Source organism: Ascaphus truei, chromosome 2 (genome assembly GCF_040206685.1).
Source record: "Ascaphus truei isolate aAscTru1 chromosome 2, aAscTru1.hap1, whole genome shotgun sequence".
Classification (NCBI taxonomy): Eukaryota; Metazoa; Chordata; class Amphibia; order Anura; family Ascaphidae; genus Ascaphus; species Ascaphus truei.
This window is the reverse complement of record NC_134484.1, coordinates 380331966-380346149: the sequence shown is the minus strand read 5'-3', so window position 1 is coordinate 380346149 and position 14184 is coordinate 380331966. Positions and strand designations below refer to the sequence as shown.

General features: G+C 38.7%; 1 protein-coding gene across 1 annotated transcript in view; it reads left to right on the top strand.

Moving 5' to 3' along the window:
- Positions 1 to 14184, top strand: part of DNAH11 (dynein axonemal heavy chain 11) — a 323392-nt gene that overhangs the window by 288771 nt on the left and 20437 nt on the right. Inside the window, exons 75-77 of the mRNA XM_075587148.1 lie at positions 5901 to 6028; positions 9745 to 9972; positions 12119 to 12310. Of these exons, the coding sequence (XP_075443263.1) occupies positions 5901 to 6028; positions 9745 to 9972; positions 12119 to 12310 (548 nt within the window). The remainder of the gene's footprint in view (positions 1 to 5900; positions 6029 to 9744; positions 9973 to 12118; positions 12311 to 14184) is intronic.

Below are 14184 nucleotides of genomic sequence, written 5' to 3'. Positions count from 1 at the left end.
ATTCCTAATTACCTCCTCAAATAAACTAATAAAGTTAATTTGGCACGACCTATCCTTCACAAATCAATGCTGACTATTACTAATAATTTTGTTTTCCATTAGGTATTCCTAAATATTATCCCGTACTAAACCTTCAAGTAGTTTCCCCACTATTGATGTCAGGCTTACAGGTCTGTAATTCCCCGGTTGTGATCTAGCTCCCTTTTTAAATATAGGCAACACAACTGCTTTACGCCAATCTTGTGGTACTGAGCCTGTGGAAATTGAGTCCTTTGAATATTAAATGTAATGGTTTGGCTATATCTGAATTTAGCTCCTTAAGAAATCTGGGATGTATGCCATCAGGGCCAGGTGCCTTATTTACTTTCATTTTATCAAGCCGCCTATAAACTTTTTACTCAGTTAACCAATTATTCGTTAATATGGAGGTTGTGGCTTCCTCCTGCAGCAATACTGTTTCAATTTATTCTTCCCTGGTAAATACAGAGGCAAAGAATTTGTTTAATACCTCTGCTTTTTCCTTATCTCCAATCATTTGCATGCTCATCTCACACTGAAAGGATCCAATATTTTATTTTCTAATGTTTTTGTTATTACGGTACTTAAATAACTTTTAAGGGCTGGTCTTACTTTCCATTCCAATCCTTTTTTCATTATCATGTTTGCTCATTTGATTGCCCTTTTGCAACTTTCATTACATTCTGACTTTAAGAATCTAAACGCCTGCCTCTTCTTTTACAATTTCTCTACTAACTGTTTATTTAGCCACATTGGTGTAGATTTGTTTATTTTATATTTATTACGCATGGGTATACACTAAGTATGCTTTTCTAACAATGCTTTAAAGACTGTCCATTTGTCTTCCACAATTAATGGAATTAATTTATCCTCGCAACAAACCATATATAATTTGGCATAGTTCAGGTCCTACAGCTGAGGAATGGGACATTTGGTGGCAGCCATTTTACTGCGACCAAATGGCCGCCGGAATTTGGCTGAAGACAGACCCTCTGCCGCAGCCGATCCGCCGCTGGAACATCTTCCGCCACTTGTACAATAAGATATGTTTTAGTGGTTAGGGTGTTACCTTTAGGGCAGGCCCATCAAACTTAGAATAGCTTTGGGGCCAATTCTTAAATCAAATTGCAAGACTGTGGCTGCACCAGCAAAATTAAATACATATTCACTATAACCTATGCGTAAACTTTTTTCTTGAACTTTTCCTATTAAAAATATGTAAATGTAGCTGGTACCTCTTCCCTATTCCCTCTGTTTCCACCCCCTCTCCTCCTCTTCCCATCTAGAGAAGAGGAAACAGAATTTTGGTAAGTGGCCCTGAGAGCAGGGGGGGGGGGGGGTTACTGTCGCTCTCCTCCCTATCTCGCTCTAACCCCTCTATCCCCCCACCCCTCTCCCTCTTTTTCCCCCTCTCCCTCCCTTTCCTTCCTGCCTCTCTCTCACTCTCCCTCAATGTCTTACTCCCCCTCCCCCACTCTGTCTGTCTCTCTCACTCTTCCGCTCTCCCCCCACCCTCATAATACACAGATACAATACCCCGCCCCACCGTAAACACACACACACTATCCCCCAACAATACACACGCACACACACACACACACAATACCTGACTCCCCACAATACACACACAATATTACCATCCCCCACAATACCCCTCCACACTCCATCAAACTCTCCTTCCGCCACAATACCCACAAAAAACCCTTCCCCCACAATAACCCCCACCCCACAAAAAACACATCCCCAATACCCACACAAAACCACCCACCCCCACAATATCCCTACCTCCACAATACGCACACAAAAAACTCCCCACAACACCCACACAAAAAAACCTCCCTACAATACCCACACAAACCCCCCTCCCCCATAAAACTCCATCATTACCCACCTCCCCCACAAAACCCCATCAATACCCACCTCCCCCACAAAACCCCTTCAATACCCACCTCCCCTACAAAATACCACACAATATCCCCCACACCTTACCTTGGGGAGAGCCTCCTGTGCCACGCGGTCACTGAAGTTGGGCTCGAGTTCCGACAGTGCCCTACTTCTGGCGCTCATCAGGGGTTAGAGGATGCCTGGACCAGCTGTGTGAAAGGAGGGCTGGTGGCCAGAAGCAGCTTCCAGCACCGGCCAACCGGGCCCCCGCACCCTCTAGGATGGATGTCCCAGCCCTCCCCTCTGGTTGGAGCACAGTCTGTCGGCTGACAGTCACATGACAATCCTTGTGGTTCGCATGCGGCCTGTGTGTTTGACAGCCCTGCTTTAGGGGTTTTAGCAGTTAGGGTAGGGGGTTAATTTAAGGAGTTTTAGGGTACAAGATTAAGGTTTTAGGGTAGCAGGTAGCGTTAGTATTAGGAGTTAATATTAGGGGCTTTTAGGGTAAGGGTTAAGGTTAGGGATTACATTAGCGGTGAAATGACCAGAGCCTGAGTGTCCCAGCGGCAAGATCAGTTGCAGCCAAGCGCCGGCGACCATTTGGTCGTGGCAAAAAGACAAATGTCCTAGTCCACTACAGCTGTACCTCTGTTGTAAATCAACTGATCATCAAATGAAAAATGATTATGAGTTAGGATAAATAACATCAGATCATAAGGAAAATAATTATAATTCTTAAGGGTGATAGGATATGCCGTCCACGAGGACACGGATGATGGCAGCCTGTCCTACGTGACGGTATGCGTCTGATGATGAGGTTTCGTCATGTTGTGCCTCTGGTGCATTCTCTGAGGGCGGGGGGGGGTTGTTTCTGCGGTCTGAACCATGCATATCATGTATCATGGCCTTGGGATGGAACATTCTAGTTGGAGTTTTTTTTTTGGTTCCGGACAGTCCTGCGAGAAGTGACCCTTCTGGCCACCGCTGTAACAGATGGGGCCGCTTGGGACCATGCGGGGCTTGTAGGTAGGGGATGTTCTCCCGGCTGTTGGGAGTATGATCCTCCTCAGTTTGTATGTCTCTTTGACCCATGGAGCTTAATACTAAAACCAAGGCTTGCAATCGAGAGAAGCATCTATGTCACTCACATCTAATGTGGCCCAAATGATTCCAGGTTCCCATTAGATTCCATCTAATTTCTTTATCAGATCACCTGTGCAGTATCCTTTCAAACTATTTACAAATTCCCTCAGAAAAAAATCTGCATACATTGATAAATGTTCCGTTAGAGACCCCCTGCTGGAAAGGATTGATCTCCCTGGTAGTTGTTTATTTTCATGCACCTTTGACAAAGAGTATATGCAATTTGAGGATGCTGAACAAATCAAAAAACATTTTGTGTAGTAATTGAATCACCCCCATATGTCTTATCTAAAATAAATCAGATCACATTAACATTCCTAGGTAGGATCCTTTTGCAATCTAGAATAACACTTCAAATGATTTAATTGAGACATGATTTCATCATAGTAGTCATTCCAAATCATGACTGCAATACTGTACCCTTCCCCTTTACTATATGGTTTTCTAGCCACATTTTCTTTTTTAATGTTTTTTCTAATGCCTCACATTCACTCCTATTTAGATTTTTATTAGGGCATTATTTGGGTCTGTCCATTAACAAGGTATATATCATTTCCTAATATCTCAACTCTTTAAAATGGTCTACTGAATTATAATGACCAAATCTAGGCCAAAATGTAAACGGTTCCTTGAATGCGGACAAGGGTTTATTTTTTACTTTAATTTCCACATTTTACTGAGATTCCCTATATAAATCAATCAAATAATTGAATGTTTGTGAGTTTACTTCATTGGCTTCCCTGTTCACTTAATCAACAAATTGATCATCAGACAGGGAAGCCAATAATTCAACATCCTTTGGAAAAATCTCATTGATAATTCTTGTTTGTAAAAACCGTTTTGAAATGTAACTATCTCCCAAATTAAAAATATCTAAGATTGGTAATTAAGCTTCATAGTAATCAAAGCTGTCGATTTTTCCATGTTGGGTTTCTTACAGTCAATAATGATCTGCATCAATCAATGGGGTGGAACTTAATAGTACGTATTGTATATTGGAGACTTTTTGTATTGAACTGATTCCTCCTGAGGTGCATGGAGAAATATGCATTGCAGATCAGATCTTATGTCGGTGTTAAATAACATTGTATTTTAACCATCATCAGATTATGTCTTGGTGCACTTTTCATGACTTTTTAATGATGGAATTCTTGTATTAAAAATGAATCAATGTTTTGGTCTGATTTGAGATGTTTGACAAGATACAGTACAACAGTAACATACGCGGTAAAACACTAAAACCCTCTGTTTAGTTGCCACACTAACCAACACAAACACCAGGCATAACCACATCCTAGCAGACTTTTTCTACCTCGCTGAGTCAGTCGCATACATGGCGGGTAATTAATCCTTGGCGGCTCTAGATCGGACTTCCCTAACCAGTGTTACACCTATCCTCTCACCAGTAAGTTTCTGCTATGGGACTGAAATGATTGATTGATTCTCAATCTCTTTAAGCTACAAACAGAGGTCTGTAACAATTCCATAAGGACTTTATTGAGTGTTTCCATACAGGTGAGCTTATGCTTTTCCTCAGATAGATGCCCTCCCCCCCCCCTTCCCCACCCCCCCGCTGGTGTTATGGGTTTTTACTCAAAGGATTCTGGGAGTTGTGGTCCTCTTGCTTTAGCAGTTCCAACATTGAATACAAAAGTCGGGCTACAACTCACAAAAGCCAATGGAGACAAGGAAAGGGACCACATGGCACACAGCAGCCTATGAATACAGACACCCTGAGCCTCTACTGATTGCCGGCTGGGAATGTGCATATATATATATATATATATCATCCTTGAGAAAGTCACCTAGAGTGACGAAACGCATTGGACGTCATCACGTAGCAGCGCAGCAATGCAGTGACGCGGGCACGTTTTGTGCGAAGCAACCAGGATCACTTGTTCCTTTACATCTGGGGATAGAGGCACCTGTCTTCATATATACATCCGGTGCCGCTGCAAGGACTCAGATGCAGGAAGCCTCATCTCAAACTGAGGTCTGACACGTGGGAAGTAATTTTGTGCCACAGGAGGGAATTGATTTTTCAGAATCAGAACAACACCAGTTTAACCGGATCGCACGCTGAGGAGGTATATTCCGTGCTTCAACAGATGTAACAAGTCTGTCACCAGCACACCCACATCACCATTGAGAAGGACATTCTCTAGTGGGTGTTAACTGTTCCTTACTGGGCTATCATCAGCCATATGGATTGTCATTGACATTCACCACTGTTGGCCTTTTTTCCCCATGATATCTTGCTTCCTTGCTCCACATCCCCTTCCATATGTCACTTGCTGCTATCTGCTTGTACTAGACATTTTATTGCTTTTTAATCACACCAGTTTACTACTAGTCCTTTTGACTACTCTGGTCATTTAATAAAATTTACACATATTTATTTTCAACCATACGGAACTGGCACTTCTTTTTCTCCTGTTATATATATATTATATATATATATATATATATATATATATATATATATATATATATATATATATATATATACACACACATACAAAGTAAAAAAGTAGCGCTATCAGTGTGTGAGTGTTAGTGCGTTCTAAAATATGTGTTGTAACTGATTGTGTTATAAAAAATGTGTTGTGATGTAAAAGAGTGAAAAATATATATAACAAAAATTGGTTATATATTAATAACACAAAAAATAAATAGAACAGTAACTTTTAGCAAAAATAAAAGGAGAAGAGCATATCAACGAAGACACATAGAGAAAATGACATTACAAAATAATTTGAAGTGTCAAACCAAAGCACTATTCTATCATTGCTTTATTTCAAGGGATGACACAGTATTTGTAGAGGTAAGCAAACGTGTTTGCATTTTTTTTATAGGCAAGAAACTTGGCTTTACTATTGATTCTGGAAAATTTCATAATGTATCCCTGGGTCAAGGTCAAGAAAAGGTTGCAGAGGAGGCAATGGAAAAAGCTGCAGGACAAGGACATTGGGTGATTCTCCAAGTAAGTACTGTGCAGCACTATGCAGTGCATTACAGGCTCTGTTGGGTCAACAATGGTGCAAAGGAAGCAATATATGTAAAGTTGTTCGGTCCTTTAATGATTGATTCTGTTTTGATCTTATGGAACAGGCTGTAAATGGAGATTGGGATGCATTCATGGTTTATAAATATTTGTTAAAATTACATTAGAATAACAGCTACTGCTTATTACCATCATAGAACTACAATATAGGATCCTCCACACGCAAAATGGTTATAAGTACACAGAATATCACTAAAGTGGGTTTTTTGTTAACAGTAGGGTAAGTGTTTGACACTACATTTGGAAACTCTTGCAAACATAAGTTATTAAGCATTCACTTTATATTGCAATCTGTGAATATTGACTTTGCCGCTTCTAAGTTAATTGATTGTTTGCAGATACACATAACCAGACATTAAACAAGTTACGGTGGGTTAAAAAAGTGACAGAAACTCTCCACCATACAGTGTACAGCAAATTAAAATACCATTTGTGGTTACATTTGCAGACAGTTCAACAACCCTGTCTCTCCCCATTATTTCTTAGCGTACAATGTTTCCACTGCAGACAGGGATTCTGGGCAATAACATGCAAATGAGCACTCAGTGTGCCACTCTTTACTTCTTGTCCATTTTAACATGAACCCCTATAAGATTATGCCTGCCGTATTTTCAGCACTGCCTACATATATTAACACTCCTCTCACCATCTGGAAAATCCATGTCAGTATATTATGATGCCGAGACTTCCAGCTTAGTAAAAGTTCTTCTTGGTGAAACTGTACCAGTATAGGTAGACTGTGCACAGCATTAGGAGGTTTGCATTGTTGATTTTGGAGAATATTCAAACAGTAGACACCAACACCATCATTTAAAAGAACGGGCTGTAAAGTGTCATCCAGCAGTGGAAGGTGTCTTTGTGTAACCAACATGTAAGTCATAACTGCTGTAAAAATTCCTCAGTAGTGTTATTAAGGGACTTAGTGGAATTAGGATATTGCGTGGGGTATCAGCACTACTGTCATTCAGTGTAAAGTGTAAGTTTGTTGGGTCTCTATTCAATGACTAGAAGGATGTTTTACAGATTACACTCTGCGTTTCTTTATATTATAGCATGTTAAAAGTGGGCAGGTTACTGCACAAGTAATGCAAATTTAACATGAATTTGTGAATAGATTAACCTACTGTACAATAGTTTGTATCTAAATGGATAGATAAGGCACAAACTTATAGCGTGATGCAGGTGAAAATTAATCAAAAAACAATTAGAATGAAAAAGTGCACAAATCAGGTGCAGCCAAAACACCTGCGGTGTGGTGTCTACAGCACAAACTGATTCAAGTGAATTAAATAGTATGAATACTATGTGAATAGAATAGTAGTGATATAGTAATCGATGATACCAGTACTGTTAACAAATGTCATAATTAGCTCCGTCAAACAGATTCATTGTGGGTTAATCCTCCATAGAAAACTTCATGTGGGGAAGAAACACAGAATCCAACACAACCCCAGAAGAAGCCGATACACTGGCAAAATGCGTTGGGCTTTTTGGACATTGGAAGCCACCGTATCAATCCATCGGCAATTCAGCATGCTGACCGTTACTTGTCACATACACTTTTCTATTACAATAGTTTGTACCGCACAGTGTTGCTTCTTGGAATTCTGACTTACTGTTACAAAATGTAGCTGTGGTCATGATATAAAATACCCCTTATAATAAGTTTTATTATTGATGATAGTACTATTGATATTAACAACTATAAATGTCCCTTTGCTATGTGAAAAGTATAATTTCACAAGCGATACACAGCTGCTAATTTCTATCTGTTCAAATGTGTAATCATTACAATATTTTTATTCAGCGGGCATTAGGTGCAATGAATGATTTTGCTTATGTTTGCATTCACTTGAGTGCTATACAAGTAACAAACAAAAGACAAAAATACCCAATGCCACATCCAATGTAACAAAATACATAATTAAATACGTCAATGTTAGTATTCTCATGAGTAAGGGTCATTTAGTTAAACCCTTTGGCCATAGCATTATAAGCCTGCAGCCATGTCATGGCATGACCAGTTACCAGGTCCTAACGCTACCTGTTAAAATTCTCAGTTACCTCTGCTGGAGGGAGAATGTCCTAAGCGGCTCTGTCCTGCACAGGAACATGGAAACAAAACTGCTACTTTAAAAGTGGGGTGGGGGAGATTAAAGCCTTGTAGGAGGGGCCACTAACCTCCAAACAACTGATACCAGTAGAAAATTGAGTAGGGGTAATTTAGTTAAACCCTTTGGCAAAGCGTTATAACATGACAAGTAAGCAGGTCCTAACACTACCTATGAAAATTCCCAGTTACCTCTGCTGGAGGGAGAATGACCTGAGTGGGTCTGTCCTGCACGGGAACATGAAAAAACCTGCTACTACTATACAAGTAACCACACTAAGAAATGCTAACTAGTAAATAACAACAAGGCGTTGATGACCACAGTACTTGGGCAAACATATCTTTATATAGCGTAGGCACATATTACATTGAATGTTTCTGTCCCTTCATTGCACTAAAGCATTTCAATTTTAATACAGTGTGAGTTTCTTCAAAAGAAAACCAGCCTCAATAAGAGGCTTAGAACCCTGTAGAGCACATGGTTAAAATCTAATAAGAGTACAAAGGTTTTAATACTGTACCTATGTGTAGAAGCAATGCTTAGAGCAAAAGCATTACATTAAGAGCACATAAGAAGACTCAATAAGGGGGGGGGGTTTGGGGGGAGATAAAATCCATTATTCAGTATGTTATTAATCAATCTCTCCCTTGATCAGATAGATCTAAGGTCTACTTTAATGGGACTAAAACCTTCCCCAGTGTAAGAGGAAGACATCTTCAAAACATATTGAATAGATGACAGAGGGTCTTCAGTTTGGTGGGCTGCAATGGCAGTTTTGTCTTTGGACCATATTTAATAAGGCTCAATCAGTGAGAAGTATAATAGGGAAAGAGCACCTCAACTACTGATAAAGAAAATCCCACTACCAACTTTTTTATATCTGTATTGCTCCTTTTGAATGAGTCAACCAATGCTCAGCAGATAACACTTGGCAAAAAAAAAAATCCGAACAGGATTTTCATTGAATCATTGAGCATAGCCATAGAAGCAACTATTGCAAGTCCCTTGGGCCTACTTTCTAAATCATAAATGTAACAACTATGCAATGATTTATGCGTGCTTGTTTCTAGTTAACCTAAAGTAAAGATAACATCAAAACAAACAGATTTTCAAATTGATAAAGGTTAAAATATTGACCAATTTCTAATTCTCAGGTTCATAACATCCAAAATATAAGAGACAATCTTACAATACATAGAACATATTACTTTTAAGTGCCATGGAGCTATCCATGAAAGGTTGTATTGTAGTTGAACCAACCTCTGCACCCATGCTCAGATGAATTGCCATTGAATACTAAATAAACTCCAAGGATAAAAATATTCCATAGCTAAGCATGAATTACAGTAGGTAGTTTGTAAATAGTTACAGATTCCACGTTTACCGTCACTGACTTTACTTCATACCTGGTATCAGAGCTTAGTGAACCTCTCCCATAGTATCTCAAGTGCTCAATTTGCCTCTTCTCCTATTGATATTTAGCCAGTATTGTTGACTGAAAAGTATTTTTTTTTTATGTAACAGAATATTCATTTAGTGGACAAGTGGTTGGTAACCTTGGAGAAGCTCCTTGAACAATACAGCATTGGGAGTCACCGTGATTATAGGGTCTTCATCAGTGCTGAGCCTGCTTCAACTCCAGAGGAACACATCATTCCCCAGGGAATACTTGAAAGCTCGATCAAGATTACCAATGAGCCACCGACTGGTATGATGGCTAATTTGCATGCTGCTCTCTATAATTTTGATCAGGTAAAAGATCAAATATGATATTATATTAAAACATAATTTTTTTTAAGCATGATTAAACCATTTTTCACAGTTAAATGTGACGATCTAAAAATCAAAATTATTTTTATTCTGCGTACAGTGACTCTTAATTGTTATTTTCTCTATATTTTCATGTCTGATAGATGGAATTTATCCCTGCTCTTGTAGGGATGAGCGAGTCGCTGTAAACAATGGTTAGGTGAACTGTATTGTTGAATACTTTGTTTCCCTTCCGTGCAATACTGTTATTACTTTTTTGTCCACTGAAGAACATGCTTTTATACGGATGAAGATTGCTCTGGGGCTTCTCTATTCCAAATGTCTTTCTCATGTTTTTAAGCTGTTTGGGGTATAAAAGAAATCTGAAATACTTCTTCTGCTCCCTAATTGATAAGTGAGATTTAGAATATTTCAATCTGAAAATATTTCTAAAAAAGTTATGTAAAACAAAAATTAATATAGATTGTTGAATTAGGTGTAATTCACTTTTCTGTATTAAAATAATGTTCTGGTGGGCATGGGACAGCAATGGCAGGGAGAAATATTAAAACATGTCATAAATGGACAATGTCTGGGACAAAATGCCAGAATTATGAATAGATAAAGGACAGCCATTTTTTACCATCTCTGTAGAGCAAAAAAATCCCCCTATCCATTCCTAACAGCAACTTTCTGAATCCAGAAAGAAATCACATACAGTCTCCAGCTGGAAAGCCCCCTCTTCCTATTGAAACAATGTGTTCTCTTTAAACCAGGATTTGTGTCCATTGTTGCATTTTTCTGTAGTAGACTACGCAAAGGACAATGTCCACAAAGATTTAGGCTCATATTAACTTAGCAGTGTAATTTCACGAGACTTGCTTTGACGTTGGATAACTTGGACCATGTTTACTAAGTGATGCTATTGCACAAGGTACTTGAATGTGTGCTAAGGTGTTTTCGAACACTGGAAGTCTTGAGCAATATCACCATTTAGTAAATTTGGTACCCAATGGCCAATTCACTTGTATGGGCTGCAAGGTGCCTTCTGGTGCTGGAATGGGCCTTATGAAATAGCACCACTTACTAAATATGGGCCTTGATGGTCAGTAATATAAACCATAAGCCACAGGAATAGCACTGCCAGAGCTAGATGATGCTCTCCCAGGCACTGTAGGAGTTTTATATATTGTCTGCCAAAATCATATTAATTGATTGATATTTAATTTTAATGTCCCTTTCATTATTGCCAAGAAATCACAAAATAGAAATTACATTTACTTTTCCCTGCCTTTGTATGCTTCAGAAACTTAGATTCAAATGTTTTTTTTTGTCTCTACTGTACTTATCCAAAATCACATTGTGGTTTACATTTTTAATGCAATAAACAGCCATAAGCATACTTCTATCATTGGAACCATGATATCAGTTGCACCTTAAGCATGGTTAAATGTCTCAAAAATAGAATATTCTTGTGCACTCCTTTCATAGGTTTTTTTAAGAGTCCAATGAGATCTGACTGGTGCCCTCATCTCGTGGGGACCCCCTGCTTGGGCCTGTAGTAGGATACTGTAACTGTAGAAAAAGAGAATGGGCACTTTGGATTTAGCAGCAAAGCATTCATTATTATGCCGTAGCCTACGTTTTAGCGGCTCACAGGCAGCCTTACTCAAGGCAGTAGCTTACAAAACAGTCACGAAAAGGCATGATTGATACCTTTGTTTCATGGTTAAATGTTGCCATCTGTAGACATGATGGGCTATATTTACTAAGGGGTGCTAAGACACTAACGCACCAGATATATGATGATGCTGTTATCACTGCTTTTGCTCCAGTTTTATAGCCAGGAGACTTTAGGAAACAGACCCTTTAACATCAACTGTCTTGGACTTCAGTGGCATCTCTATAATAAAAATCTATACTTTTCCATTAAGATGTAATTTTTTTTTATCCAAAGACCCCAAATCTCACTTGTTTTGGTCATTGAGAATTGACCTACAGTATATGCGTGCCTGATGCTTAATATTCTCATATTGTGTAATATTTGTAATATTTTGGATATGTTGTTTTATGCTGCACAGTTAAAATCAGTTTCCCTGACAAGTGAGTAAACTATATTTTAAATGGCTTTTCTTTATTGTGTTTCCAGGATACTCTTGAAATGTGTGCCAGAGAGCAGGAGTTCAAAAGCATCCTTTTTTCTCTGTGCTACTTTCATGCTTGCGTTGCTGGGAGGCTCAAGTTTGGTCCCCAAGGCTGGAACCGAAGTTATCCTTTCAATACTGGAGATCTCACAATATGTGTCAATGTCCTCTATAACTATTTAGAAGCCAACACTAAGGTAAAGCAAAAACAAGACATGCCGTCAATTGCCTTCAGCTTGGCTCCGCTCAAGTATGAGCTGTGTAAACGTCCAAGTTCACCAAAAATGGGATCAATAAAACGGTGGCCAATGTATACAATTTTTTGTACTTGCTTATATGAATTAGAATACATACTGTAATTAACATGCAGGTAACGAAATCCCATGGTGTGTACAAATATGTAGAAATCTGCACCGTTTGCAGGTTTGCTGAAGTCTGTAGATTTGGCTGCTATCCTGGATACTTGTAACATAAAATATACATTTCTAATTTCCCATGATGTGCATTACATCTACAGGTGATCCACTGGGAAGAAATAAAAGCTATAATTTATAGAAGTTGCGTGTACAAAAATAGCTATGTATTAGGAGACACAGATGGCCTTTTTTGTAATAAAGAGGCATTTTGAACATGTATGTAAAATCTGGGGCAATCTCACTGTAAAAGCCTCAACATTTCTGTGAGATTCCTAATGGCCCATCGGATTAACACAGCGGGGGGAGGGGCGGCTGCAATCCCATTGAAACTGAATGGGACTGCAGGGAACCCTGCTGTGTTAATCCGATTGGCCATTAGGAATCTCACTGAAATGTTTGAAGCATTTGCTGTGAGATTCCTTAGTTTTTATCCAGGCAAGTGACCGGATACTAGTGGCTGCATCTGTATGTTTTTGTTCACCAATTTTTCCTTGTGTGCATGGGCTTGCAATCTGGGGATTTGCATTGCAATTTTATGTGAACACGTCCGCTGCCCAAGGGGACAGCAAGCAGCACAATACATACTGTACTTGTAGCAATTTTATAGCAATGCGTGGCCAGCTTTCTGGGAGCAGAGGGTTTAAGAGACACAAGATATTATGTACATAACATTCACACAAGGATTTCCATTAGTGAATAAATGTTATTATAATCAGCTCAACCAGTGATACATCAGCTGTTTAAGGGGGGGGGGGGGTGAGGGTAATCCTTTATTATATTAACAAAAGCAGTAGTTTACATGTACTTGTATTCCTTATTCATTAGGCAGGTAATGAAGCATTTGCAAAAATGTAATTACATACAGCAAGTCTGACAGTTCTTAACATTGCATTAATAATCACTGCAATTAGTTTTGATGATGGAAGCAATTTGCAGCACGTCACATACATAAATAACGTCGAGTTTCTTGCATGTGTCATTATTATGTATTAAGGATGCCACCTTGTTGTGACATTCTCAGTGATATTCCACTTGAGTTGAAATTAAGGGTAGATGAGTGATTTTATTTGAAAGGCGCAACAAGTTTATGCAATACATATTAAAATAACAAGGTGACTTTGAAAAATAATACTTATGTAGACTTAGTAAAAATTACAAGATAACGTGCAATAAAAGATAACAGAAGAATATATATTGTGTTTAATAGATGAAATAGACCCGTCTTGTGCATAAACATTTTATTACTATTATTTGATGCTTACTGTATGCAATTGTGCTGACTATTACAACAATGTTTTGTGTTGTACACTTTGTTAAATGTGATGTGCGGAGTCAATGCAAAGATAAGAAAACATCATTAAAACACTGAGGGTGGGAACTCTTGAAAAGGTGACAATCAAAATGATCCCAGTTCATGAACCCTTATTTGCTGTCTGATGATATACTGTAACAGCGTTCCTACAAAACTAAGATAATAATTATACTAATAAATTGCCCCACATTTTTTATTTAAATCAAATTGGTATTTTCTATTACAGCTAGAAGATTGTGATCAATAACTCATGCAGTATTCAAAATGTGTGCATGTTCTATCTACTAACACAGGAGTGGACAACTCCAGTCCTCAAGGGCCACCAACAGGTCAGGTTTTCAGG